General features: G+C 37.1%; 1 protein-coding gene and 1 long non-coding RNA gene across 2 annotated transcripts; both read left to right on the plus strand.

The window, feature by feature from the left end:
- Window positions 1-20779: 20779 nt before the first annotated feature.
- Window positions 20780-21948, plus strand: LOC130742987 (uncharacterized). Its single transcript, XR_009021316.1, has 3 exons — window positions 20780-20942; window positions 21166-21386; window positions 21675-21948. It is a non-coding gene; the product is annotated as an uncharacterized LOC130742987 (long non-coding RNA).
- Window positions 21949-23694: 1746 nt separating this feature from the next.
- On the plus strand, window positions 23695-26571 carry LOC130747227 (probable glucuronoxylan glucuronosyltransferase IRX7). Its single transcript, XM_057600097.1, has 3 exons — window positions 23695-24522; window positions 24628-24869; window positions 24960-26571. The coding sequence occupies exons 1-3, from the start codon at window positions 23953-23955 to the stop codon at window positions 25438-25440; spliced, it is 1293 nt and encodes a 430-aa protein (XP_057456080.1). The 5' UTR covers window positions 23695-23952; the 3' UTR covers window positions 25441-26571.
- The last annotated feature ends 1287 nt before the right edge of the window (window positions 26572-27858 follow it).

Below are 27858 nucleotides of genomic sequence, written 5' to 3' on the forward strand. Positions count from 1 at the left end.
GCTTTTAACTTTTGAAGGCGATACTTTCTTATTCCGAAAGGTTTACTCGCGGTATTGCATACCTTGATACGATTTGCATTGCATGAACTCGTAATAAAAATTCAAAACATATATGATTCTGTTGAAATGATCTTTTCATTAATTTTCTTTCGTATGGGAACAATTGTCCCTTCATTACAATTGTCGCCTCATTAAAAACCTTTCCAAAGAAAGGGAAAAAGAGTGCGACTTCGTTCACATTTGTTGTTTCTACTAACTAAAATACTGCTTTAGATGAGAGGCGTTCCATGTTCGTGGAACCTTTTGACCGCTTAGTTGTTCCAACTTATAAGCTCCTCCTCCAACATCGCCAATAATCCTGTAAGGCCCGCCCCAGTTGGGTGAGAGTTTGTTGTGTTTATCGGGCATTGTATTTTTTCGGAGCACTAAGTCTCCTACCCTCATTTTTCTTGGCACCACTTTTGTTGAGAATTTTCTTGCCACCTTCACTTTTCCCGCCTCATTTCTTATGTGGGCCTCTCGTTGTTCCTCGGGCAGCATAATTAGATTTGCTATTAAGTTTTCTCCGTTGTCATTTTCATTAAACCGAGCCACTCGCCAATTTTGGTTTTCAATTTCCACTGGGAGCATGGCGTCAGTTCCATAAGTTAGACGATACGGGGTTTCCTTTGTGCTTGACTGCTCCGTGGTGTTGTATGCCCAAAGAACGCCTGGTAGTTCCTCCGCCCAAAGCCCTTTTGCCTCATCCAGTTTCTTCTTTAAACCCTTCAGGATAACTTTGTTAGCCGATTCAGCCTGCCCATTGGTCTGTGGATGTTCTACAGAGGCAAATCGCATCTCGATTCCCATTTCTGTACAAAATTCTCGGGTAACACTACTTGTGAATTGTGTTCCGTTGTCCATTACTAATGCCCTGGGAACCCCAAATCTACAAATAATCCTTCGCCACAAGAAGCTCCTGACCTTAGCGGCCGTGATAGTTGCTACTGCCTCAGCCTCTATCCACTTAGTGAAGTAATCAACCGCCACGATGATGTACTTCATTTGTGCCTTCGCCACAGGGAATGGTCCTAAGATATCGGTCCCCCACATGGCGAACGGCCAAGGCGCCATCATGGTTGTTAATTCTTCTGGTGGAGCCTTGTGTAGGTCAGAAAAGACTTGACATTTTTCACATTTCTTAACATACTCCAAACAATCCTTCTTCATCGTTGGCCAATAGAATCCTGCTCTTATCACCTTAACTGCCAAGGATCGCCCGCCAATATGACTAGAACACACGCCTTCGTGGACTTCCGCCATTATTCCGAGGGCGTCCTTGATATCGACACATTTGAGCATAGGAGACATGATTCCTCGCCGATACAACTCTCCACCCACCAGTGTGTAAAAACTGGCTTCCCTTCGTTTTGCTCTCGTGTTCAAATCATCCTCCTTTGGTGGGTTCTCTAAGAAGGTTTTAATCGATTCCATCCAAGATACCTCGCCCTCACTGACTGACTTTACAGCTTTCAACTTTATTTCTACCAAATCAATACTCGGGCGAGGCAGGGTTTCTTGAATGACTGTCTGGTAGTTGCCCAATTTCCCTGTGCTTGCCAACTTTGCCAACACATCAGCCCTCTCATTTTGTCCCCTCGGGACATGTTCTATTTTGATTTCTTTGACCTCCATCATCAATCTGCGCACCACTTCCAAATATTTGGACAGTTGCGGATCCTTCACCTGGTACTCACCTTTCACTTGTTTAACCACTAACTGCGAATCTCCTTTGATAAATAACTTCTGGACTCCCAATTCAATGGCCAACCTTAAGCCGGCAATTAGAGCCTCGTACTCAGATTGATTATTGCTCGCCTTGAACTCGAACTTGAGAGACTGTTCAATGATCATTTTATCTGGACTTTCAATTGTTATTCCCGCCCCACTTCCAGTGTTATTAGAGGATCCATCCACAGACAGGACCCATTCTCCTTGAGTCTTCTCTCCTTCAGTGGGTGTTAATTCCGCCACGAAGTCAATTAAACTCTGGACTGTGACTTGGCCCCTTGGCTCATATTGTAAGTCATACTCTGACAGCTCAACCGACCAGCTAACCAATCGCCCTGATAAATCAGGCTTCTGAAGTACTTGCCTTAAGGGAACATCAGTTTTAATTTTGACTTGGAAACTTTGGAAGTAAGGTCTGAGGCGCCTTGCAGTTTTCAGAATCGCCAAAGCCGCCTTTTCAATTTTTTGGTACCGCAATTCTGCCCCCTGTAAAGTATGGCTCACGAAATATATAACTTTCTGCTTTTTTCCTTCTTCCTGGAGCAAAACCGTACTTACCGCCTTGTCAGTAACCGCCAAATAGAGCACTAATGGAACGCCTGGTGTTGGCTTGGAGAGTACCGGTAATGTGGCCAATGTTTCTTTCAATTTGGTAAAAGCTTGTTCGCATTCCTCTGTCCACTGAAACTTTGAATTCTTTTTTAAACACGTGAAGAACGGGGCCGCTTTGTCACCCGCCATTGGCAAGAAACGTGACAAGGCGGCCATTCGCCCTGTCAAACGCTGAACCTCCTTTATACTTGTTGGGCTTTTCATTTCCAAGATCGCCCTTCCCTTATCTGGGTTTACTTCTATTCCTCTTGATGTTAACATAAATCCCAAGAATTTTTCTCCCTGGATCCCAAAAGAACACTTCTCAGGGTTTAACTTCATTTGATATGTTCTTAACTGATCAAACGCTTCTTTAAGGTCGCCGCCATGATCACTAGCCCTGGCGGATTTTACAATCATGTCATCCACATACACCTCCATATTCCTGCCTACTTGCTTTGAAAAAATTTTGTCCATGAGCCGTTGGTACGTAGCTCCTGCATTCTTCAAACCAAAAGGCATTGTCTTGTAACAATAGTTCGCCTGATTGGTCATGAATGCTGTACTTTCCTCATCCGAGGGATGCATCATAATCTGATTATAGCCCGAATAAGCGTCCATGAGACTTAAAAGTTCATTCCCTGAAGCTCCATCCACAAGCTTGTCAACATTGGGAAGTGGGTACGAATCTTTGGGACACACTTTGTTCAGGCTCGTGTAGTCCGTGCACATTCGCCATTTCCCATTGGCCTTCTTGACCATTACAACATTGGCGAGCCACGTTGGGTACTGTACCTCACGGATGAAGCGGGCCTTGATCAATTTTTCAGTCTCTACTTGTACAGCCTTGTTCTTTTCTTCACTCATTCTTCGCCTTGGTTGGATGACCGGGGTCGCCCCTGGTCGTATGGCTAGCTTGTGGGTGATCACCTTGGGATCAATCCCTGGTACATCATTGATGGTCCATGCGAAGAGATCTAGATTATCACCCAGAAGGGTGATTAGTCTGTCCTCTTGTTCTGTTGTCAACCCACTGCCAATCTTTAGAAACTTGTCCTTGACTTGCACCTGCTTGGTTTCTTCCAGCGGTTGTGGGCGAAAATCATCAGCATCATCTCTTGGGTCCAAGCTAAATCCTTCTTGTGGGAAGATTTCTGTAATTCGGTGGCTCTCCTTGGCGGCCTTCCGCCCATAGAGCGCCACGCTCCTCAAATAGCATTCCCTTGCTGCATTCTGGTCTACACGCAATATCCCGACCTTCCCGTTGCAGGCGGGATATTTAACAGTTAAATGAGCAGTTGAGATGACCGCGCAGACCTTATTGAGGGTGTCTCGCCCCAAGAGTACGTTGTAATTGGCTCTACACGCCAATACTAAGTACTTTACTTGAAACTTCTTGACAAACTCTCCTTCTCCAAAGGCAGTCGGAATTTCGACGTATCCCCGCACACTGACACGGTCTCCTGTGAATCCCACCAAAGTTCCCCTGTATGGTTTCAAATCTGATTCCTTTAGTCCCAGGCGATCAAAGGCGTCTCCATAGATGATGTCTGCCGAAGATCCCTGGTCTAAGAATACTTTCTTTGTCACATACTTGTTAACCCTAATTGTTACCACAATTGGATCGTTGTCATGGGGAATTACATGCGCAAAATCCTGAGGGGTGAATATAATAGGGGAATGATTCACCCAACACTCGCCTTCGTTCGACTCCTGTACTGAGTGTACTGCCGCTACGTAGCGTTTTCTAGCCTTACTTGAAATTGCACCCCCGCCAAATCCTCCTGCAATAGATGAGCATTCCCCAGCAGGATCGCCCAACTCTTCAACTATCTCTTTACCTTTACCTTTGTCCCCTTGAGTGATTTTAGCTACCTCCGGCGCTGCTGTGTCTTTGACAAAGTTTACCAAATGGCCAGCTTTAATCAAGCGATCAATTTCCCGCCTTAAATTCCAGCAATTATCTGTCGTATGCCCCAACGCTCTGTGGTACTCGCACCACCTATTGGTGTCCACGTTAGCTGGCGGCCGCCGTGGGGGTGGTGGGTACTGCACAACGTTGGTCTGTCCAACCGCCCTTAAAATGGTACTTAAGGGTGCATTCAACTTAGTAAGTGGGATTGGCGTTGGCGAAGCACCAGGCTGACCAGCTGTGGCAGCAGCGGGACCTTGTGAATTTCTGTGCCATGTATTTTGAAAGCCAGGTTTAGAGTTGTGGTATGGTCCCGGTCTTGGTACGCGGGGGGTTTGCGCTATCCTGGTTTCCTTCCCCGCCTTAGATTTGTCTTGTGAAACACCGCCAGATTGAGACTGCTTACGTCCTTCCTCTCTTTCTTGTTTCTTCTGGTCATCTTGCTCAATCAATATGAACTCTTGAACACGAGCGCGAAGATCCATCATATCCTTCGCCGGTCGCCTTGTTAAGTCTCTATTCAAATCTCCCGCCCGAAGGCCATTTTTGAATGACGCCAAACAGACATCTGGATTTTCATCCTCCAACTGCACCGCCATCTTGCTGAAGCGTGCCATGTAGGTTTTTAATTTCTCGCCTGGTTGCTGATGTATGCTGATAAGATCAAACATTGTTGCTTTTGTGGTTTTATTGGCGGAAAATTGAGTCAGAAACTTAGTGGACAGATCAGTGAAATTATCAATGGAGAAGGGCGGTTGTCGAATGAACCACTGCATCGCCATGCCCTTGAACGTGGAAGGCAATAATCGACATTTTACCGCATCCGACGCCCCGCCGATCACCATTTTAGTATTGAAGTATCTAAGATGCTCCATAGGATCAGATTCGCCCGAAAAGGCGTCTAATGCCATGGTTTGCAGGTGCTTTGGAATGTCCACCCTAGTGATGGCTGGAACAAAAGGTTGGAATTCAACTACATCCTCCGCCTCCAGGCGTTGTTCTTGCTTAAAATTCTGCCGCTGAGTAAGATACTCAACTTGGGCTTGCAACTGCTCGTTTTGGGACTGCACCTTCTGCAAGGTATCTAACATTTGTTGCAAAGCCGCAGGCGTGATACCTGTCACTGCCTCTTGCGCTCTCCGTGGAGCAGTTGTTTTAAGATCTTCCAAGTTCACGTAGTCAGGCGGCGTTGAACGCCGCCGAACACCTGGATCTGATTTAGCGATCAGATCTGAAGGTCTTCCCGGAGCTGCATTCACCAATGACGCCGGCGACGGCGCCACTGAGTGGACCCCCTCCGAGGAAGCTTCCTGCTCTTGGTCGTCCAGTACGGGACGGTTGTTGTTTCGTCCGCCGGCGCGACCGCCGTGTCGACCACCACCGCGCCGGCGATGATCGCGCCGACCTACGCCGTATGAACGAGTCTCCATGGCTCGCGATTCCTCCTTCTGTCACCGGAAGAGCTGAGTCTTCCCCACAGACGGCGCCAATGTTCTGTACTAGGGCAAGCTTATGTAAGAGAAAGACAAAAAGTAAACCCTAGCAGAGCACTAAAATAGCAAAACTACCATAAAAGGAATATTCTCATTAATGCTGAAAAAGTTGGTCTCGTACAAGTGGATGACCTCCCCTTTTATAGAGGGGGTGGTCATGATATGGATCTTTCCTATATTTGGGCCTGACAATCAGGGCCCAAATCCCCGTACACATAAGACAAATCCAAAGGAATCTTCCAGCTGGCTTGTGGGTCCATCACCTAAGGGAGGGCAATGAAGCTCGTCATGTTGCCTTTCCCGCCTTGGCTATCGTCAATGGTTTATTGTTCATTTTGGGCGGGACATAATCTTCTTTATGTCCCGCCCAGTCCAATGAACAAAAAGAAAAAGAAGTTACGTACAAAGATTATAAACTTACTAAAAAATTGATTTAAAGTGCCGGATTTCGACGCCTCAATCAAGTCGTGACCGGAAATTACTGGTAGTGTGCGGAGGTAATCGGCGACGCCTTGTTCAGATTCATCCAAGGCGTCGTATGAAACAGATATTTTTCGGCGAGGGTTCTTTGTCCAGTAAAAAGGGAAGAGGGGGTTATTGTCAGAATCTCGGAACAAGTTCTTTATTTCGGGCGACTCCACAACTTTAAAGTATTTCTTCTGCCATACTTTGTAATGGCTTTTAAGGGCGGTAAACCGACTCATGTTCTTACGGGCTAATAGTGGAACCCATTTCACAGAAGTAGGTTTAGTGGTGACTGATTTATAGAAAAGGAAGAACAAGGGATAGGTTGGAGTGAAACTCAAGTGTTCACAAAGAATTTCAAAGCAGCGGAGGAAACCCCAGGCGTTGGGCTGGAGTTGGCAAGGCGCCACATTCAGAAAAGAAAGAACGTGACATATAAACGGCGAGAAAGGAAGTTTAATGTTTAAATCTAAGAAGAAATAGCCATAAACAAAGAAAAAATCGGGCGATCCATCGTCTGGTTCTTTACGCAACAGAACACAGTCATCTTCGCCACATGGGAGGACATTCAACAGATGATCTTCATTATTCGAGGTGGCGGGATCTATCTTCGTGAACCCTTGAGCAGAAATTCGAAGCGAACTAATGCTCCCAACGCTGCTCCAGATAGAATGCAACAGACATTTATCTTCAACTAAATGCACGTCAGAGCGCCATTCAGGTGAAGACAAATCTCCATTAGAGGAGAGAATTGAGTCTACAGAGCCGGCGGGACCGGAATCATCATGGGTAGAAGGCGAGGAATGAATTTCAATTATAGAGGGGGCGACAACTTCCTCCTCCGTGGAGGGTGAAGAAAGTTCTAGGGAAGAAAGGCTAGCGTTTGGTAAAGACATGCGAGGCAGTTTCATAAAAAGAAGATGAACAGAGTTAAAAGTAAAAAGAAGATGAACAGAGTTAAAAGAAGAAAGAAGATGAACAGAGTCAGAGAAAAAAGAAGTAAACGAAGAGTCTCAAGAAAGAGAAAAACTAACCAGAGGGAGAAACGTGAATTTGAGAAAGGAGAACGTCGGCGATAGGGGAGCACCGCGCAATGACGACGGCCGGAGGAAGAAAAGGTTCACCGGAGTTCAAAGAAGAGAATGAAAGCTGCGGTGAAAAGGGTTTTCAGAGCAAAAGTTTTAAAAAAGTGAAAAATGAAAAGTGAAAAGGGGATTTTATAGAGAGAAAGGAAGAGAGAGAATGAGTGGGGGAAGATCGTGGGATCGTGGGATTTGAAATTCGAAAAGTTAGGAAGCGAAAAGACATTACTCCTCGAGACGCGCAACTGAAGATTGCATTTATAACAAATGATGACGAAATCCCGGAAAATAAGGATACGTGCGTCAGTTGAAAAGACGTGGTTGACGGTTATGATTAATGGCGACATATCTTTGAAACGGCAACAAAGGTGGCGAAGCGTGAAAATGGCGATGTAACAACGAAGGTAAAATGGCGATGAACGAATAAACAATAGAGGCGAACTACTAGGTAACATGATGAAGACATTTCAACTCTTTACTCGAGTCTCATGTCTTGGGGGCATGTGGACTGGGCGGGACATAAAGAAGATTATGTCCCGCCCAAAATGAACAATAAACCATTGACGATAGCCAAGGCGGGAAAGGCAACATGACGAGCTTCATTGCCCTCCCTTAGGTGATGGACCCACAAGCCAGCTGGAAGATTCCTTTGGATTTGTCTTATGTGTACGGGGATTTGGGCCCTGATTGTCAGGCCCAAATATAGGAAAGATCCATATCATGACCACCCCCTCTATAAAAGGGGAGGTCATCCACTTGTACGAAACCAACTTTTCAGCATTAATGAGAATATTCCTTTTATGGTAGTTTTGCTATTTTAGTGCTCTGCTAGGGTTTACTTTTTGTCTTTCTCTTACATAAGCTTGCCCTAGTACAGAACAGATAATGTGATAGTAATAGGAAAGCAAGAAAAAAGGAAAAAATTGTGGAAATAAAATGAAAGAGAAATAGAAGTGTGATGAATGAATCAATATATGTAGATGTCATCAATTTATTCCATATTATCAATAAATAACAATACCTCAAATCCTATATATATATATTTTTTGGGCTACCTCTCTCATGCGTTCTTTACTTAGAGGGTTGTGCATGAGAGAAATAGTCTCGGAAAAATAAAACATAAATCGGGATAAGGTATTGTTATTTATGGATCATAAGGAACATAGAATGAGCAAAAAGTTTGAGAGTTCGGATAGTAACCTCTTCCATTGTCAAGACTAGGTATCTAATTTTCAGGCAATGTGCAAGCAAATTGCGCACACATTCTCTCATGTTTCAAAAGCCACCTCTTGATCTGCACCGTATCCATTATTTTCACAACTTATACTAAAAACTGGTCAGTTTTAATCTTATTTATCATCCACTTCCCTGCTCAACCCACGAAGCTTACCACAACAAAACAAATCAACAAAAGCTTGGTTTAGTTAGCCATGTAAGTGCATTGAAATTGAGATAATTAAGCTTAGGGCACTTATGTCATATATATATATATATATAGCATGGGCCACATATGTCATCTGATGCAGAGCTGTGATCCACCCGTGAGGAGGTACCTTCTGGAGGGTGGTGTTCCTCCCCATGGTGGTTTAAAGGGGATGAGAAACGATGGACTCAATTATTGGGTTCTGCAAAATATTTGAGTCCTCCACTTGTAATTAAGAAGCCTCATGATCTGAAGAAGGCATGGAAATTGAATGTAATACAATTGTGATGAAGCACATGCATGTTATTGGATTGAAGTAGGTGATGCCTTGGTGGAGTAGAGAAACCTGTACAGTGTAAGTAAAAAAATTGACATCATTGGAGAGGAGTAGGTAAAAATTCAAAACTGAAAAGAAACAAAGTAATAACCACCTTTGGATGAAAAACAAAATCAGTGGTGAGGAAAGCCTTAAGGTAGAATATAAAATAAAATAAATGAATAGTAAAAGAGGTTTAATACAAGTTTTGTGCCTTATAAATCAACAATAAGCAAACATACTCGATATCATTTCATAATTAAGGGTAATGTTAGCTCCATCATAATATATTAAATCATGTAACTAATTAAGAATTTAAGACATATTCATTAAAAGAGAAACACTCAGAATTACTATCCAAATCATTAAACCATCATAACTTTTACGTGATGTTACAAAAATCAGTAGTCCATTTAACTAATCAGAGTCATAGTCAAACCAATGGTCAATTTGAGTGATCACTTTTTAAATCAGACATGCAAATGAATAGGTGTGAGTTAAAAAAAAAACTAGTATAATGTGGTTGAATTATCTATTATTAAATCATCTTATCTTTTATATGATATTATAAAAATCAGTGATCAGTTCAACCAATCGGATTGAGAATTAAACCAATACTCAGTTTGAGCCACATTTTGAACCATACATGTATGAAAATGAGTAGGTTGAACCAATAATAACTGATTGCTTTCATGAAAGAAATAAACTAGTATAACGTGGTTGAACTAAAAAACCCAAAAAATGTATTAAAAGATAAGGTCACACATAATTGGGCATTAGATCACTACAAACCCTTTGATTATGCTTGAAGCACTCTAGCGGTGCCACTGCAGTTGATCCGCCTGCATCATTATTTTATCTACTCTTCAGGATCATACTTCGAATAAGCATTTTCCTCTACACATAGATAGAATAAGATAAGAAAATGGGGGAATGAAAAGGGATGAGACAACAATTGTTTGAGTGCAAAATCTAGAAGCAGCGGCTGCGATCCGCAATGTTGTGTGTTTCAAATTGAACAACGAAGATATCACATATATATTGCTTAGGGTTTAGGAAATTGGGCTTACCTATGTATAGGTTTTTTTTTTAGTTGGGCTTGGCATTGGGCTAATTTTCATACAAACTTGTTTCATTTTAATTTAGGGGGCTTCTTCCACTACTGAATTTTAAATGACAATTGGTGTCATATTTATCTCGTTTCCACGTTGTCAGTCATTTTAAGTTTTCTTATTCTAATTTTGACTATTTATTATTTGTTTCACTCTACTATACTTTAAGTTACAAGTCATAATTTTTTATCTTTTAGTGCCTGAGAGATGCATCAAAGAAGCCTCCTTTAATTTATTTACCTAAATAAATAATAAAAATAACTCCTGTGAATTTCGAGATCCTAGCAGAAAGTAGTGTGTGAAAGTCACAAAGCAAATCAACTACAACCCCCACCCCCCATTAGGGGTGGGGGGTCCTTTGCTTCCTTCTCCCAAGTGCATCTTCTGGCTACCATGTAAGTGATCCTCCTCTTTTGGAGATTTTTTCACCCACCTTAGTTGAGTTTGTCTCCTACTAGTAAGGGTTTTTCATATTTTAGAGGTGGGATTTTGCAGTCACCACCACCACATTCACAGATTCCGCCGTTGCCACCTCCATCTTCTTCTATCTCATATGTTTATGTTCCACCGTTGAGTTTATCATAGCCTTTCTTCCTTTCCATGTTCTAATTGATGCAAGCTTGACTTTATTTGGTGTTGTTGAAGTGGCATATGTTGGTCATCTGGAAGGTGAATGAATTGCAACTCTGACGGAACCATAAGTGTTGTAAAGTTTGAGCGTTGTTTAAAATAGGAAAAAAAAATTGTTTAGAAGTTAATAGTTTGTTTCATTTCACTAATGGCTTGGATAGGCATTGTGTGGTTTTTTTAGTGTTTGTGTTCTATCATCTATGTAACAATTAAGTGAGCATATGTTTTTAATTTGCTTATTTTATTGCATTGTAGTATGAGTATTTGAGACTTTTGTTCTCACTTGATGTAAGTATTATCACTTGATGTAAGTATTATTTGTGAAACCCTTTAGATTTTAATCTAAGTACATTTGAAAGAAAAAAATCACTTTCTTCCAAATAGACCAATATAAGTCAGAGTAAAGCCCTTAACAATAGGAATATGAATTGGATTTCTATATTAACAGGAAAACAGCTGGAAATCATGAATTGGAGAAGCATAAATCATCCCATCTTTTCAACTAAACTAATAGATATATTTTCTATAAAGATTGGGTTATTTCTTGAGTTTGTTAAAATACTTTGTATACCTCTTTTGCTAACCCCAAGCATGCTCAATTCCTCTAATGCGAAGCATCATCGCTATTGATCCTCCTTCAGTTTCTTTGCTAGAAAGAATCATTTTTGCTTCCCAAGCAGCTAATGTGCACACAACTCATTTGGTGGCTAGGACAGGATAGGATAGGACACGATAATAATCATATTTTGTTGTTATCTGTTGTTTGTTGCGCCAACAGGATAGGATAACATTATTATGTCTCCTATCTTATCCTGTCAATCATGTGTAAAAGTTATCCTGAGGGGGGAGATAGGATATAACAGGATATGATACCAGTTATATATTTTCTTTCCATATCCTAACTCCAAATTAATTTATTTTAATATTATATAATTTATAATAATATGAATTAATAAATATAAAAAATTAATTTAACTAAAATAAAAAAAATATAAAGTATTTTCTGAAATAATAATTTTTATTAAAAGTAAATAATTTATTTATTAATAATAATAGAATAATTTAATATTTTCATCTCCTATTATTTAAAAATTATTTATCTACTTATATAATAATTTTTAAATATAAAGTATTTTTGAAAAAATAATATTTTTAATTTAGTTAGTTTTTATTGTTTATCACGTGTCACAACTAAGTGAAAACCATTGATTACAAATATTGATTTTTTAATAGTAATAGATTAATTTTCTATTTTCATCCATTATTTAAAACTACTTATCTACTTATATAAAACTTTATAATTTAAATATAAATTACTTTTGAAATAATAATATTCTTAATTTAGTTAACTTTTATTGTTAATTATCACGTGTCACAACTAAGTGAAAACCAATTGGTTAACTGTATAATTTTATTTAAAATATAGGCTATATTCAAAGCAATAAAATAGACTAATTAATAAAATTTAAATTAATTTTTGTTATTTTAAAATATACACTCATTCATGAAAATTTAAAGAAATTAAATTTAATAGAATGAACAATGTTTAAATGTATTTTTTATTCAAATATAAATCTGATACATTTTTCCTTTTCATATCCTGTTTTTATCATGTACACCTCAAACACAGGATATGATAAGAATCTATCTTGCTCTTATCCTATCATGTTGCTATCATATTCACATATCATATCATATCATGACCACCAAACGGGTCCTAAATGCGTTGCCGTGTGGGTTGACCCGCAATGCCACACGTAAGGTTAGGAGGCCCCGCTCCCCTAACCCCTATATGTCCCTACTCCCTTCCAAGATTCGCCCCCGCTCATATATATGTATGGAATAACAAACCAATGTGGTCTCAATGGGGCAACTACAATACATATAGCTAGGATGAGGATATATATGGTCTCAAGCTGCAGTGATAACAATGAGTTAATCCACCATATATATTAGAAGTCTCACATTGGCTACAGATAGAGCATAGATAGCCTTTATAAGGGTAGTGCAAACCTCAACTCTTGAGCTAGCTTTTGTGGTTGAGTATAGGTCTTCCAATTTCTAATATGGTATCAGAGCCTATCCTAGATCCATTTGTTGTTTGTTGTGGAGACTTCTCATATTCGGGGCACCCGTTGTTGTTGATCCCACGTTCCAGGTTGTTCAGTCCTGGACGTGAGGGAGTGTGTTAGAAGTCCCACATTGGCTAGAGATAGAGCATAGATAGCCTTTATAAGGGTAGTACAAACCTCAACTCTTGAACTGGCTTTTGTGGTTGAGTATAGGCCTTCCAATTTCTAATATAAAAATCCATCACAAGTGTCAAAAGTCTTAAATACTTATGAAAGTTCACAAAACAAGTAATCATGTGGACTCATGACTCCTGTATGTGCTCTGTGATACTTGACATTGAACTAGTCGATCTGTATAAATAAAAGCTTTGACTTTGCAGGTCCACATAGATTAAATCCATGACAGAGTTACCAATTGCTAGTGTTTAGTTAAATTCCATTAATATTCCACTTCAGCTTTGTTATCCTTTCCGATCCCGCGTCTCACATGCCCACATGGGAACATGTTCCTAGCCAAAGGCAAATTTCAGTGAACTTTCTTCTCCAATAATTTGGAAGATTCTATATTTTAGGACAGGGAGGACACCACTCGTTGTGTTTAGTGACCCATGTCCTGTCTTTTGTATCAGCGGCATGCATGTGATAACACAGCTCAGATCACAATTGCAGTAGGGTCATCACTCATCAGTGCATAAGCAAATTCTGGGGCCTTTCTCATACTCAATCAAAAGTTTTTTTTTTCAATTTCAGAAACAACTCATCTTCTATATTGCATTAGCCACAATGAATTAAAATCATGGTTGATAGAAGTTACTTTCTTTAACTGTTATGGTTGTTTGTCGTGATTTTGACTTCACCATAATTTGTATTGTGTATCGAAACATGCATGTAATATTGTCTATTGAGGTGATCTTGTATAAGAACTACATAGAGTTTGACCTATTAAAAGCAAAGTTTGTAAAGAACCATCTTTGGGTAAATGGTCACATTGGTCCCTAGATGTTCGCACCGACTTCAGAATCGTCCCTGGATGAATTTTATTAGGCTCGCGGTCCCCAAATGTGGCAAAAAATAGTCATATTAGTCCCTGACGTTAAAATCCCCAAACGTCCGTTAACCCAATTAATAAAAGTCAACATTATCTTTCTAATTTTCTTTCACTTTGGTCCCTTTCTTCTTTCTTCCACCCTCTTCACCCCCTGCTTCCATCATATTCACCAAAACCCACCCCCCATCATGCCATATTTCGTAATTACCAGGGGAGGAAAGCAATCTTCAGCAGCTCGACGAGGCACAGAGAATCCACCATGAGTGCTAGTGTCTGAAGCTGTCAGAGTCTTGCAGAACATGTGAGGTGTTGTTGACTTCACCATAGCTTCAGTATCCTCTTCACCATCAGCATCAGTGTCCCCTTCCCCTAAGTTTTTCTCCACTTGCTGTAATCAAGTGGCCAAGTTCAAATACAATCAAAATTAAAATCATCTAATAAAGACACTTCATTTAATAAGCCTATTTCCTTTCACTTTCAATCTTAATAAAGAAATTGCTTATCCACTTCACTTTCACCTTTCTCTAGCATGGTATCTGGAGACATGACAATCTCAGAAGCTTAGAGATATCTTTCTTTCTCAAAAATTTCTCCCAACGCAAACAGAACAAAAGTAAAGATCAGATGTTCATAAATCATAAATAAAACCTCACCTCACTTTCAGGAATCAACAAGACTTGGCAATACACTTCACCAAGGTAAATTTGGTGTTAAATCTGAGTTGGGTTTGTGTTAAATCTGGGAGAGAAGGTTTGGACATGGTTGGTTGAAGAAGGAGAAGAAGAGTGTTGATGATGATGATATGAAAAAAAAAAGAAAAAAAGAAGGGAATGGGTTGATGAAGAAGGGGAGGAGTTTTTGGTGAAGATGATGGAAGAAGGGGATGAAGATGAATAAAGTGAAGATGAACAAGATGAAGATGAAGGAGGTGAAGATTGTGGGTTTACGTTCTGGGTTTCTGAAGCATGATGGGGGGTGGGTTTTGGTGAAAATGATGGAAGCAGGGGGTGAAGAGGGTGGAAGAAAGAAGAAAGGGACCAAAGTGAAAGAAAATTAGAAAGATAATGTTGACTTTTATTAATTGGGTTAACGGACGTTAGGGGATTTTAACGTCAGGGACTAATATGACTATTTTTTGCCACATCTGGGGACCGCGAGCCTAATAAAATTCATCCAGGGACGATTCTGAAGTCGGTGCGAACATTCAGGGACCAATGTGACCATTTACCCAACCATCTTTTGTTGTGATGATGTTCAGAAGTCAGATCTAAAGTGAAAAGAATGCTCTGTTTACAATTTAAGTCATTAAACTCATGATGGAAGTGGAAAGGGTTATCTCAGTTGAGGCCACAGCATGAGGGTTTGTGATGGGCACCAACCCCATCTTGCAAAGGGAACACAACAATAAGTAACGCATAATGATTTAGGCTAGGGTAGCCCAAGTGCAAATATAGTGGGACCCCATCAGCCCATGCAATCATTGCTTGAATTGTGTTCTTATTAATTCTAGTCTATGCACTCTGATTGACCAAAAAAAAAAAGTCTATGCACTCTGTCAATTGAACATTTTTTGTGATGGATGTGTAAGAAAATAAAGTAAATTATCACAATTAATTGTTGTGATTTAAATTAAAGAACAGTTTATATGTAGTATATAATTACGATCACAGTCGTTAATTTTATAATTAATTAATTTTTTATATCGGAAAGATAAATTGCACTAATCAGGAATCGATTCTTAACCTCCGATGTTCCTATCCAACTCATATGTCTTCCACTTGATCTATCATACGAGAACTTTTTAACAAATGATTGTATTACCATTTAAAATTATTGACTAAAATCAATTGATGTGATTTAAAGAACACTTCTATTTATTGTACATATGTAAATATGTTATTATAATCACTACTGATTTCTTAACTAATACTCCCTCCGTCCCTAATTATAAGTTAAAGTTGTAAAAATCACACTTATTAAGAAAGCCTTAATTGATGCATTGGTTTTCAAAAAAAATGTACAACTTTCTATGTTTACCCCTATTTATGATAACACTTTTTCATCATTGTACTACTAATGGTGGTGCTCCACTACCAATAAATGCAAGGGTGAATATGGAAAGAAATATTAACTTTTGCAAGGTTAGCTTATATTTAGTGACACAAAAAAAGTCTCAATGTTAGCTTATAATTAGGGACGGAGGGAGTAGTTTTAAGGCTTAAATAAGTTTTTGGTCCCTAACCTTTACCAAATGCTTGGTTTTCGTCCCTCGCCGGAGTAAAGGTGGGTTTTAGTCCCTAACCTTTGTCAAAATGTTTGGTTATCATCCCTCCGGAGCTCTGGGTCAACGCCGGAGCTCCGGTAGCCCATGTGGCATTGCCATATCAGATTAATGAACATGATGTGGAAATTTTTTTATTTCCAACGAAAAAAATTAATTTAACAAATTTTTTATAAACCCTTCTTCATCACCATCTTCAACATTTCCATCATCATCTTCAACAAAAAAAAACCCCAACCCAGAACCATCTTCAACATATTCCTCACCATCTTAACATTTTCATCACCACCTTCAACAAAAAAAATTCCATTCAACATTTTAATTTCCTCGTTCCAGATGATATTAACATGACCACATCCTATTAAATAAACAGGACCACATCTTATTAAACCTGCCAAAATCTGACCTCACGAAACAACAACCAGAGGGAGAAATTCATAAACCAGATTCAAGATGTACCAAACTCGACAAGAGCATCCAAAAAAGGAGCACTCTACCACATCAAAAGGCACATGAAGTATTCCCATCACACAATCAGAAATCATTCGAGACCCTCCAAAAGCACTACTCCCAACAGAGAATCGAAAATTTGCAAAGCAATAATCCAGAATTATAGACACTGCAGACAAAGAATTGGGTTTCCAAGCCACTCTGCCACAGATTTGGAACACCACAGATCTGATAAAGACAAAATAAGGCCAGATTTGGAAACCTGAGAAGGAGGCGAGTGCAGCGGTGCAAGTGGTGGCCAGAAAGGCTTCCAGACATGCCTCCGAGCGCGACTGAGGTGATCCTAATTTGGGGATTTAGACTATGGAGTTGCAACCCAACCAGATCTCCAACGTGAAGATGATGGTGGTTCGATGACGGGTACAATGATGGCGAGGAGCGGTGATGGTCGATGGCTGCACCGTTTGGAGGTAACGGCGGTGTGGTGGTGGTGGCTTTGGTAGAAGAAGGGTTGGGGAATGAGAAATTAGGTTTAGGGCTCAGGTAGTCAAAGGGGATTAGGAATTAAATTAGATTTCTTTTTTTTAAATTAATAAGTTTCTTTAACTTAAAAAAAAAATTTCCACATCATGTTCATTAATCTCATGTGGCAATGCCACATGGGCCACCGAAGCTCCGGCGTTGACCCAGAGCTCCGGAGGGATGATAACCAAACATTTTGGCAAAGTTTAGGGACTAAAACCCACCTTTACTCCGGCGAGGGACGAAAACCAAGCATTTAGTAAAGGTTAGGGACCAAAAACTTATTTAAGCCTAGTTTTAATAACTTACTATATCATTATTTAAATTTAAATTCGTCAAATCCATATAGTTTTACAGTTAAAATTTTCACAATTATTTAGGATGCATTTGGAAACATATACAATTTAATAAACGTTGAGAAAAAAATAGATGTTTAAAGAACCTAAATTTTTTTGGTTAAATCACCCTTCTTAGGTAACCTTAACCTAAGAAGGTTGTAAAACACAGATTAATGTAATTTTAACTTCAATCCAAAGATGCACCTATTCTTTTACAAAATTACTTTTAATAATTACCACTTGAATTACTTCACTTTATGAAATTGTACCAAATATGTAAACACACACAAACCATCAAATAGAAGGACTTTTCGCCATTGGTGTTTTTTCTTTTCCTAACCATGATATATAGACAAATGTTTAGTGGGCCAATACAACGTGTGTGGCAACATATAATTGCCCGTGAAAAAACTTTAATTTGTTTAGCTTATGTACAAGATTATCCCTTGTACCTTGTCTGTTTCCTTAATCAGCAAGGGAAAAAGACTTGACACAAAGAAAGAAGATATAGAACGGAAAGTGATAACACTTATGAGCCAAAATCTCAAACTTTCAAATAAAAAAGGAAACAAATCCTTCTTGATAGAAATAGACCTGTAATACAGGAAAAGAAAGAGAGAAAACCAAGGACGTTTCTATGGCGGTTAATTGTGATTTCATAGGCGGCTGCCATATATTCTACTATATACCATCATAATTCATAAGTACCTATTAAATATTGATTAATATTTTGTATATGACACTTGTTGCTACCATATTGGTACGTCTATATTTTTTAAAACTAAAATATCAATCAACCACTGCATTTAAATGACTGACCACAAAATTTATTATAATATCTTGATCAGAGATTAAATTTAACTTTGAAGTGATGAAGTGAATAACTACCACGCCATTACTCGTGGCTTAGTATGTCTATCAATATCTATATTTTGATTAGAGAAACAATGATGGCAACGTAGGCCAGAAGCATTTTTGTGACTATTTTTGGGTGTGGCTGGCTGCTCAAACAAGTAATCTAGTTGTATTTTGAATGCTTCTGTGACCAAAACTCCTACCAGAAAATTCCTCCAATGGCATCATAGAATGTCTTTGTTGGATTTCAATTTAGGTGAGGCATACTAATCCTTTTGCCTTTGACCTCAAGACATTATACAACCACATTGCTTATTCTTTAATGCGTGTATATAATTCATAGAACCAACCTGGCCGGTGAATAAATTTGTGTTCCCATACGTCAACTTTATCGTATAAATGCTGCTTCTTTGATCTGTTCAAATTATTTGAGCTCATCTATAGACCATTTAATTTGACACTTTCCCTATTTCTCATTATTCTTTCCCAACTTTAATCAATTTCTAAACGAGTAAATACTGCCTTGCCGTCTACGAGACTTTCGCAATTATAGAAAAATCATGTCCCATACTTCCGCTTTTTAAATACCCACACACACACAGATAGTATCTTCCTATAGCTATGATCACCTTTCATTGTGGCCACTACTAAGCATATTGAATGTGGTTAGTAATTAATTTATCACAAAGTGTTTTAATAGCTTATGTATATACTCTTTTTATAAATTGTGATAAAATTCACTTGTGTTTAATTGCTATTAAAACTCACATTTACAAGATTTAATTCATTTGAATATAACAGGACACACTCTTTCTCAGAAGTTTTTTTTAAGGGAAGCTCATCATATTATTAATCTGAAAAAGCTGAGTCAGCTAGTAAGGAATTCTCAGAAGTTAAAGTTGTAGGCTTGTAGCTTCTAACAAAAATAACCAGATTAAAAAAAAAAGAGAAAAATCATACTTAGGGAATAGATAGCTCTCACACTATAGAAGAGAAACCCTTAGCAAATTAAGACAAAAAATAATTAATGACTTCATTTGTCTTCATGTGATGCACTACTGATGACTGATCAATATTATCTTTATGAGAATTTTTCATAAGACATGTAAAATACGTCTAATCGCTAAATTAAGTTAATAAGCTAGCTGTATACTAATATACTGATAAAGATCTAAAATTGATAATTGAATATTTTTTAACCTAAAATATAGATCAATCCATAAATAAGAAATGAATCTCTAGAGTACTAATTAAAACAAGTTATCTCATAAACAATGTTTCCGGAATACGTATAAAATCTAAGAATTGAATACAGAACCACGCGTTCTGAGTTTAGTACAGAAGTTAGCTGTATATAATTATATATCTTCCTCAAGAATGATCGCCAGACAGATATTGTCAGTCTTTATCTTAAATATTGTCACTACTTAGCCTGATGCTGATTGTAAACCATGTTTAAGGGATCCTTATCTTAATTCGTTGTTATCATATATCCACAAAAATTGGTTGGAACAAGTAGCACTCACAACAACTCCAGCACCGAATGAGTCATGATTTATACACACCTTATTTCTCTTTCATCTCATTTTCACACATTTTTTCTTTTTATCTCTTTCTACATTTTCAGTCACATCACATATCATATCACTTATTTATCTCTCATTTCTTCACCACCTCTCAAGGTGGAGGTGAAATTGATTGGTGAACAAAACATTATTGAGCATCGAATACCATACATCAAACTATTTTCTTAGACCACGGATTTGATAAAATAAATTTGTTTAAAACTTCATTAGTTTTTTGTGGTAACAAAATAAGTTTATTTTATTTTTGATTTTTCTGATGTAAAAAAAAAGTTTATTTCCATTAAACCTGTATATAATCAATCAATATCAATATCAATATCAATATCAATATCAATATATATTAGAAAAGAAGAACTCATATCAGGCTGATTTAGTGACGTGTCATTCCCACGTTAATTCTCATAAAAAAAAATCCACGTGTCATTCTCATAAAAAAAATACATTTTTAAATTTTAGATTTGATTAGGATTTAGGTTTTTTATTTCTCGATTTTATCTTAATTTATTTTTGATTTATTTTTAGAGTATTAATTAATTTTTATGGTATTTTTATTGAATTTTCGGAATTTTAATTAATTCATTATTTTATGAGTTTTTATTGTGATTTGCTAGATTTTGATAGTTTTTATCTATATTTATTTAGTACCTTTTTTAAATTTTAGATTTGATTAGGATTTTTTAAAGGTAATTTTAAATCTGAATTTTTTCTTCATAAAATATTAAAAATTTAAAAGATTTGCCTTAATTATCTAAGATTTACCTAGATTAAATAAAAAACTAAAAATACCTTAAAAATTAATTAATAAAAACTACCAAATCACAATAAAAACTCATAAAATCTTTAATTAAATAAAAATTCGAAAATGCAATAAAAATAACATAAAATATTCAAAAATTCAATAAAAATAACATAAAAATGAAGGTAGAGAAACTCTTTCAGAAGAAGGGACGTCCAACAAATTTGACTCAGGATCCCAGTTAAGGAAATGAGATTTAGGTAAGATACTTATTCATATGATTGTTTTCAATTCCAGATTTTGCTATTTTTCTTATTAATTAATAGCTTTTTTTTGTGGTCAATTGTAAATCGCTTTTAGACATAGCTATAATCTCTTTTATTTTGCTTTACTATCTTAATAGTGGAAGCTTTTTTTCAATTAGTACATGGGTTAAAATTCTAAATTTGCTTAACTAAAGGTCTGATTCTATTTGATTTTCAGGCAGTTTCTTATTTGGCTCAAGAATGTTTGGGGTTATGGTCCGGAAACTGCATCCTTATACCTGTCACATGCATGAGTATTAGTTGTACTCATAGCTGCATCTTTATGTGGAATGGGGTTAGTATATAAGATTTGTGGCAGAATGAACAGTTCTGGGTTCATTTAATGAGGATATGGACTTTGTTGAGCTCTTTGGACATCACTTCTCATCCCAAACTTAGGTAAGGGAATAAGTTTATTATAACCTTCACACATTCTGATTGCTTAGTATAAAAAGATTATTAACTCTTATCCGGGTTTTAAGGACTTGCATGTCTGTTGCTGACCTTTTTTCGATAATTCAATTGTTTTCCACTACCTAAACATTATTTCATTGTTCCTCTCAATCTGTTTTGTCCATCTCACATGTGCAATGTAAGCTCTTGCTTGGTTTGCAATTTGGTTTGCATTTTTTTTTCTATAACAGATGCATCATCTTGCACAATTTAAGATCATTCCCAATAATGTAGAATAAAAGAAAGACATTGATGCTCCCAAATACCAAAGAAGCATGACGATGATTGATGATCTGTGATGGATTTGCAAGAAAAGGAGCCTGAGTTCTACACCAATGATAGTATAAAATGTGTTATTCTAAATACAGTTGGTGGCTACTATACAGCTCTAAGGGACCACACTTCTTGATAAATGGTGGCAAAAAAGAGCATGCAAATATCAATGTTTGCTGTAATGATGTTTCAAGGTGTTGCCACCTATGTATAAGTAAATGCTTCTCCTATTTTGACACGTGTTACACTGAAAATTTTAAAATCTTCTTTTTAACTTTAGAGATTTTTTTATGCATATGTAACATGAGATATTGTTTTATATAAAAAGTATAATTATATAATTTTTTTAACAATCATTATATTCTAAATTAATTGATTGATATTGTGTTAAATTACAAATAAAATCAAATGAGATACCAACCGAATGCATTCAGTTACGTTATAAATGGAGAGGAGAAATTTCTCCACCAAATATTTGTTACCAAAACAAATCTATGTTGGCTAATTTAAAAATTTTAAATATGCGAAACTTTTTCATAAAATATTAAAATCTTCTTTTTAACTTTAGAGATTTCTTTATGTATATGTAACGTGAGATTTTGTTTTATATAAAAAGTATCATTATATTTTTTTAAACAATCATTATATTATAAACTAATTGATTGATATTATGTTAAATTTCAAATAAAATCAAATGTGATACCAACCGAATGCATTCAGTTATAAATGGAGAGGAGAAATTTATGCACCTAAAATTTATTACTAAAACAAATCTATGTTGGCTAATTTGAAATCTAAGCAAAATTATTTTTGTCGGTTTAAGGTTCGTAAATTTTGTACAAAGTCTGATATATTTCATAAATTTTGTAGGTACCCTGCAATATTGTCTCAAACTTGGATGACTTCAAATAAACAAAATGATGTCATATTTTATGATTTATCTTTCACAAGCCTAATTTATGCTACTATCACATTCTTTTTTTTCCATGATTAATACGTGTTTATCATTTGTTTTATTATAATTGTTCTTACATTCTTAGTATGTTAAATTTTTTATAATTTAAAATATTGATCGATGTATTAAATACAATAGACACATTATTTTTTTTCCCCATGATTAATATGTGTTTATGATCTGCTTCATTATGATTATTCTTACATTCTTAGTATCTTAAATTTTTTTATAATTTATAATATGATCGATGTATCAAATACAATAGATATATTCCCACGGGTAAAAAAAACACTAGTATCATTTCATTTAATGAATTCATTCAAGTCATATTTACTCTAACTTAACTGAAATTGATTTACGTTCAATTGAAAATTTTAATTTTTGACACAAAATTCATACAATTCCAAACACTTATATAAACATGCAACACTCAAATTTTTTTATTTCTAAATAACTCATGTGGATTACTAACACAAATAAACCAATAATTTTTTTATAAATAAATTAATAAATAAAATATAGAAATTCTAACTCACTTATCCCTATGACCAATGTGATTGAACGATGAAATATTTAACCTCAACTTTTTCTATTAAGTCTTTAAACAATAAAAATATTGGAATATGAGTCTCACTAAATTAAAATTGTAAACCATAAGGGTTAATAGACAATTTTTTTCCAATATAATTTTGTCAATTACTGGATTCTCTTTGTCAATAACTGGATTCTCTCAATTAAAAAAAAAATCTAATTTATGATAATTGGATTCTTCCCAAAATTCAAAAACCTGATTTCTGATTATTGGATTCTTTCAATTCAAAACCATTTCAGACAAAACAGGGACTCCAGACAGTCCTGTCAAAAGCTGCATATTTACCGAGACCATCGCCCATCTCATTTCTGATCCATCACTACCTTTCACCATGTCATGTGACCTCAGATACAATCCATCTCATCTCCTGTCTCTGTTCCACTTTCATCAAAAAGTCCATTATTAATTTAATCAATCAAACTCCCATTTTTCATAAATTAAAAATTAAAAATTAAAAATACACAACACCCCCACTTGTTGTTGCAAAAACAACGAAGTGCTAGCAAAAATTCTCACATTTCCCATCACTGTTACGTTTCTTCGTCTCCACTTCTTCCCAGCCTCACCAGAACCTGAAAGCACCCCATCAACTACCTTTCCTTTCACCTGCTTCTGGATTGTTTCTTCCATTTTTAAATGAAATGGCGGAACAGAGCAAAAGACCCTAAAAAAACAGGGGTTACTATGTCAGAATGAAGCTCCTCCACAACAAACATGGCAGATTAGAAAAGACCTTCTTCTACAGATACTACAAATATGTCCTATGGATTTCTCTCACCCTCTATTTCTCCTCCTCCTACCTCATCGGCCACCACCACCGCCAGTACCACCCAAAACCAGACACAACAACCCACGTCTCAAGAGCACTCTCACAATCAACACCCACCAACGCCACAACCCCATCACTGAAGAACTTGAAGGTGTTCGTCTACGATCTTCCACCAAAGTATAACACGGATTGGCTTGCGAACGAGAGGTGCAGCACCCACTTGTTTGCTTCAGAAGTTGCCATTCACAGAGCCCTGTTGACCAGTGAGGTTCGCACCTTTGACCCTTACGACGCTGACTTCTTCTTCGTCCCTGTCTACGTCTCCTGCAACTTCAGCACCATCAATGGCTTCCCGGCGATCGGCCACGCCCGCTCCCTCATCAGCTCCGCCGTGAAGCTCATCTCCAACGACTACCCCTTCTGGAACAGAAGCAGAGGCTCCGACCACGTCTTCGTCGCTTCCCACGACTTCGGCTCTTGCTTCCACACCCTGGTACATAGCACAGAACACGAGTTGTTTTTTTTTTCATCCGTTGCTTTCAAAGGCTCTGTTCTTGTATATTGAAATTTTTGTTTTGTTTGTGCTTGGTTTGTGAAGGAGGACGTGGCGATGGAAGATGGGGTACCAGAAATTATGAAGAACTCAATCGTGTTACAGACGTTTGGGGTAAAGTACGATCATCCATGCCAGAGGGTGGAGCATGTGGTGATTCCGCCGTACATCTCACCGGAGAGTGTCCGGAGGAATTTCCCGGCGAACGGACGGCGAGATATATGGGTTTTCTTCCGGGGAAAAATGGAGGTTCATCCGAAGAACGTTAGTGGAAGATTTTACAGCAAGTAAATATAACTAGTTACCGCTTTAATCTTAGTTAAAAAGGTTAATCTCTGGTTAATTTTTTTTATTAATCTACTGTTTTGTCCTTGAAGGAAAGTGAGGACCATGATATGGCGGAGATTCAACGGTGACCGGAGGTTTTACCTCCGGAGGCATAGATTTGCCGGTTACCAGTCAGAGATTGCGCGCTCGGTGTTCTGTTTATGTCCCTTGGGGTGGGCCCCGTGGAGTCCGAGGCTGGTGGAGTCGGTTGCATTAGGCTGCGTGCCGGTTATCATAGCTGATGGCATCCGGTTGCCATTCCCCTCCGCCGTGAGGTGGGCGGATATATCGGTGACGGTGGCGGAGCACGACGTGGGGAAGCTATCGGAGATACTGGAACATGTGGCGGCGACGAACCTGAGTTCCATTCAGAGGAACCTGTGGGACCCGCGGACGAGGAGGGCTTTGCTATTCAACAGCGAGGTGCAGGAAGGGGACGCCACGTGGCAGGTGCTGCGAGGGTTGAGTGAAAAGGTGGACAGGTCTTATAGGAGTTCGAGGGTTTCACGCCAATTGGATGTGGACACGTAGCGGGTTTGAATTGGGCGCCAAGTTGGCAAAAATAATAAATGGTAATTAGTGGAGTACAGCTGGAATTTAAGAATTTTCTTCAGAAATGGAATTTTTAGAGGGTCATGGTGGGGCCCGATGGAGCTGTTTGGTGGGATCTTAAAGATGTTTTTCGAGTATATTAATGGTGACGTGGTTGGATGATGTGGCTGGCATTGATTGAATGACCGTACGGTTTGGAAAAGGGTAATGTCTTTGTGGCATTGTGGCCTGATCAATATCTTAGGCTTCGTTTGGTTGGAGGGAGGGGAAAAGAAAGGGAAAGAAAACACGGAAATCGAGGAGTGAACTTGGATTAAACCTTAGTCTAAATTTATTTCTCAATTTCCGTGTTTTTTTCCCTTTCCCCTTTCTCCTACTAAACATAGCATTAATCTTCATGCAAGTACAAATGCAGTGGAAGCTTAGCTAAGCTAAATTTTGTGAAATCATTTTTTTGTGAAAATAATATAATTCATGAGGAATATACACACAAATTTCAAAATTTTGCTATTTGTTTACTATTGTATGGATTTGTTAACTCGAAAATGGGGAAAGGCTGTGTCAGTGTGCTGACAAAAGGACTGGAAAAACAGATATGAAAATGGGGAAATGTGGGAAGTGGTGCATGGAAGGGATTTTGTGTATAGTGGGTGAAATGATTAATGAGAATGGAGATGGATGAAAGATGCATGGTGGTGCTAGCTAGTGTGTCAGAAGATTTATGATGGTTGTTTAATTTGAATATTTGCAAGGTAATGGGGTGTGTGGTCACGGGTACGGTATGGTTGTCGAAATCAATGGACCGAGAATACAACCATGGGGTTTGATGGCAGCACATAGTTAATTGAATAGGGTTATCTTCACACCTTTCTTTGAGGTGGAAAGAAGTGAAAGGAGGAGAGAGATAGAAAGAAAAGAAAAAGTAAGAGAGGAAAAATATGAAATGTGATGGATGATAAGAGAAGAGAGATAGAAATAAAAAGAGGTGAAAATGAAGTGTTTAAAAAATGAGGTGTGTATATATCATTATTGTAGTTAATTTGATTTACAAAAGCTGGTACAATTGTTTTTAGTCTAGACACCAAAATATATAAAAAGAGAGAGAAAGAAGTAGGAAATGTAATGACATGGTGTCTCGTGTTTTTTACAATGGTTCTTGTTCAGCATCAAAGTAGGAATAATCTTATTCATATGCAAAACACATTCACACATAGGGACATAGGGTATGTACGAAAAGTAAAAGAAAAGGAAATAAAAAAGAAATAATGAAAAAAGAAAGAAAAGATTTAGAAAATAAGATGATTTTTAGATTTTTTTTTATTTTTTGAAATGGATTTTTAGATTGTTTGATTGAAATGAAATTGGAAAACAATTGAGAGAAAAGAAAAGTGAATGTTTTTTGAATGACATGAATACCCTTATTAAAAAATCAAATTTGGTAATCAAATTTTGTTTAAAATAATAATAATTTTAGGGATACTATTAAAATTATTCATCATTGTGTTTATTATTATTATTACTTAATTATTGCTAATCTAAAGTGATGATGTATTTTAGTCAAATTACATAAAACTAGTGTTTTTTTCCCGTGCGTTGCACGTGAAATATGTCTATTGTATTTGATACATCAATTAATCATGAACGTTATGCGAGTTCGTTTTCAGTTATTATTTTTTAAATTCTAAGTTATCTATGTTTTAATCTTTTTTTTTAAGTTGTTCCCAATATGTGCTCTTCTCTTTCTCCATCAATTCCCCCTTAGTTGTCCTTTTTCTCCCCTAATTTCGTTCCTATCTTTTCTTTAATCTGACATTTTAAATTTTAAATTTCCTTATATGTTTTTCCTCTTTGCCCATTAACTGTTCTTCTCTCTCGTCCCCAATTTGCAAATTAGTGAAAATATTAGATATGCAGTATCTTAGATAATTAGGGAAAATATTTTAAAATTTTAATGAATTATAATCTGAGCACTACATATTTATTTATATATTGTAGATTATGAGTAAGAATAAAAGAATAAACATGGGATTCCTGTAAATATATGCAGTAAATTAGTCTTGCGACTTTTCTTAAAGAGATAATGAAAACGGTTTCAAAATTTGTTTTGGAAATAAATTTAGTAAGGAGTAATCTAGGTAAATCTTAGGTAATAAGGGCAAATCTTTTAAATTTTGGTTTCAAGATAAAATAACACAACATAAGATAAACTCTCTAACAAATTGACACGTGGAATTTGCTATCTAACAAATTAACACGTGAATTTTTTCTTATGAGATTGAACCAAGAGTTGCCACCTCACAAAATCAATCTTATAGAAGTTATTCTTTTCTAATATATATTGATTGATTGATACACTCTCTTCAAGTTTTATTCTCACATCACGGGGGAGAAGAATTT

Source organism: Lotus japonicus, chromosome 3 (genome assembly GCF_012489685.1).
Source record: "Lotus japonicus ecotype B-129 chromosome 3, LjGifu_v1.2".
Taxonomy (NCBI): domain Eukaryota; kingdom Viridiplantae; phylum Streptophyta; class Magnoliopsida; order Fabales; family Fabaceae; genus Lotus; species Lotus japonicus.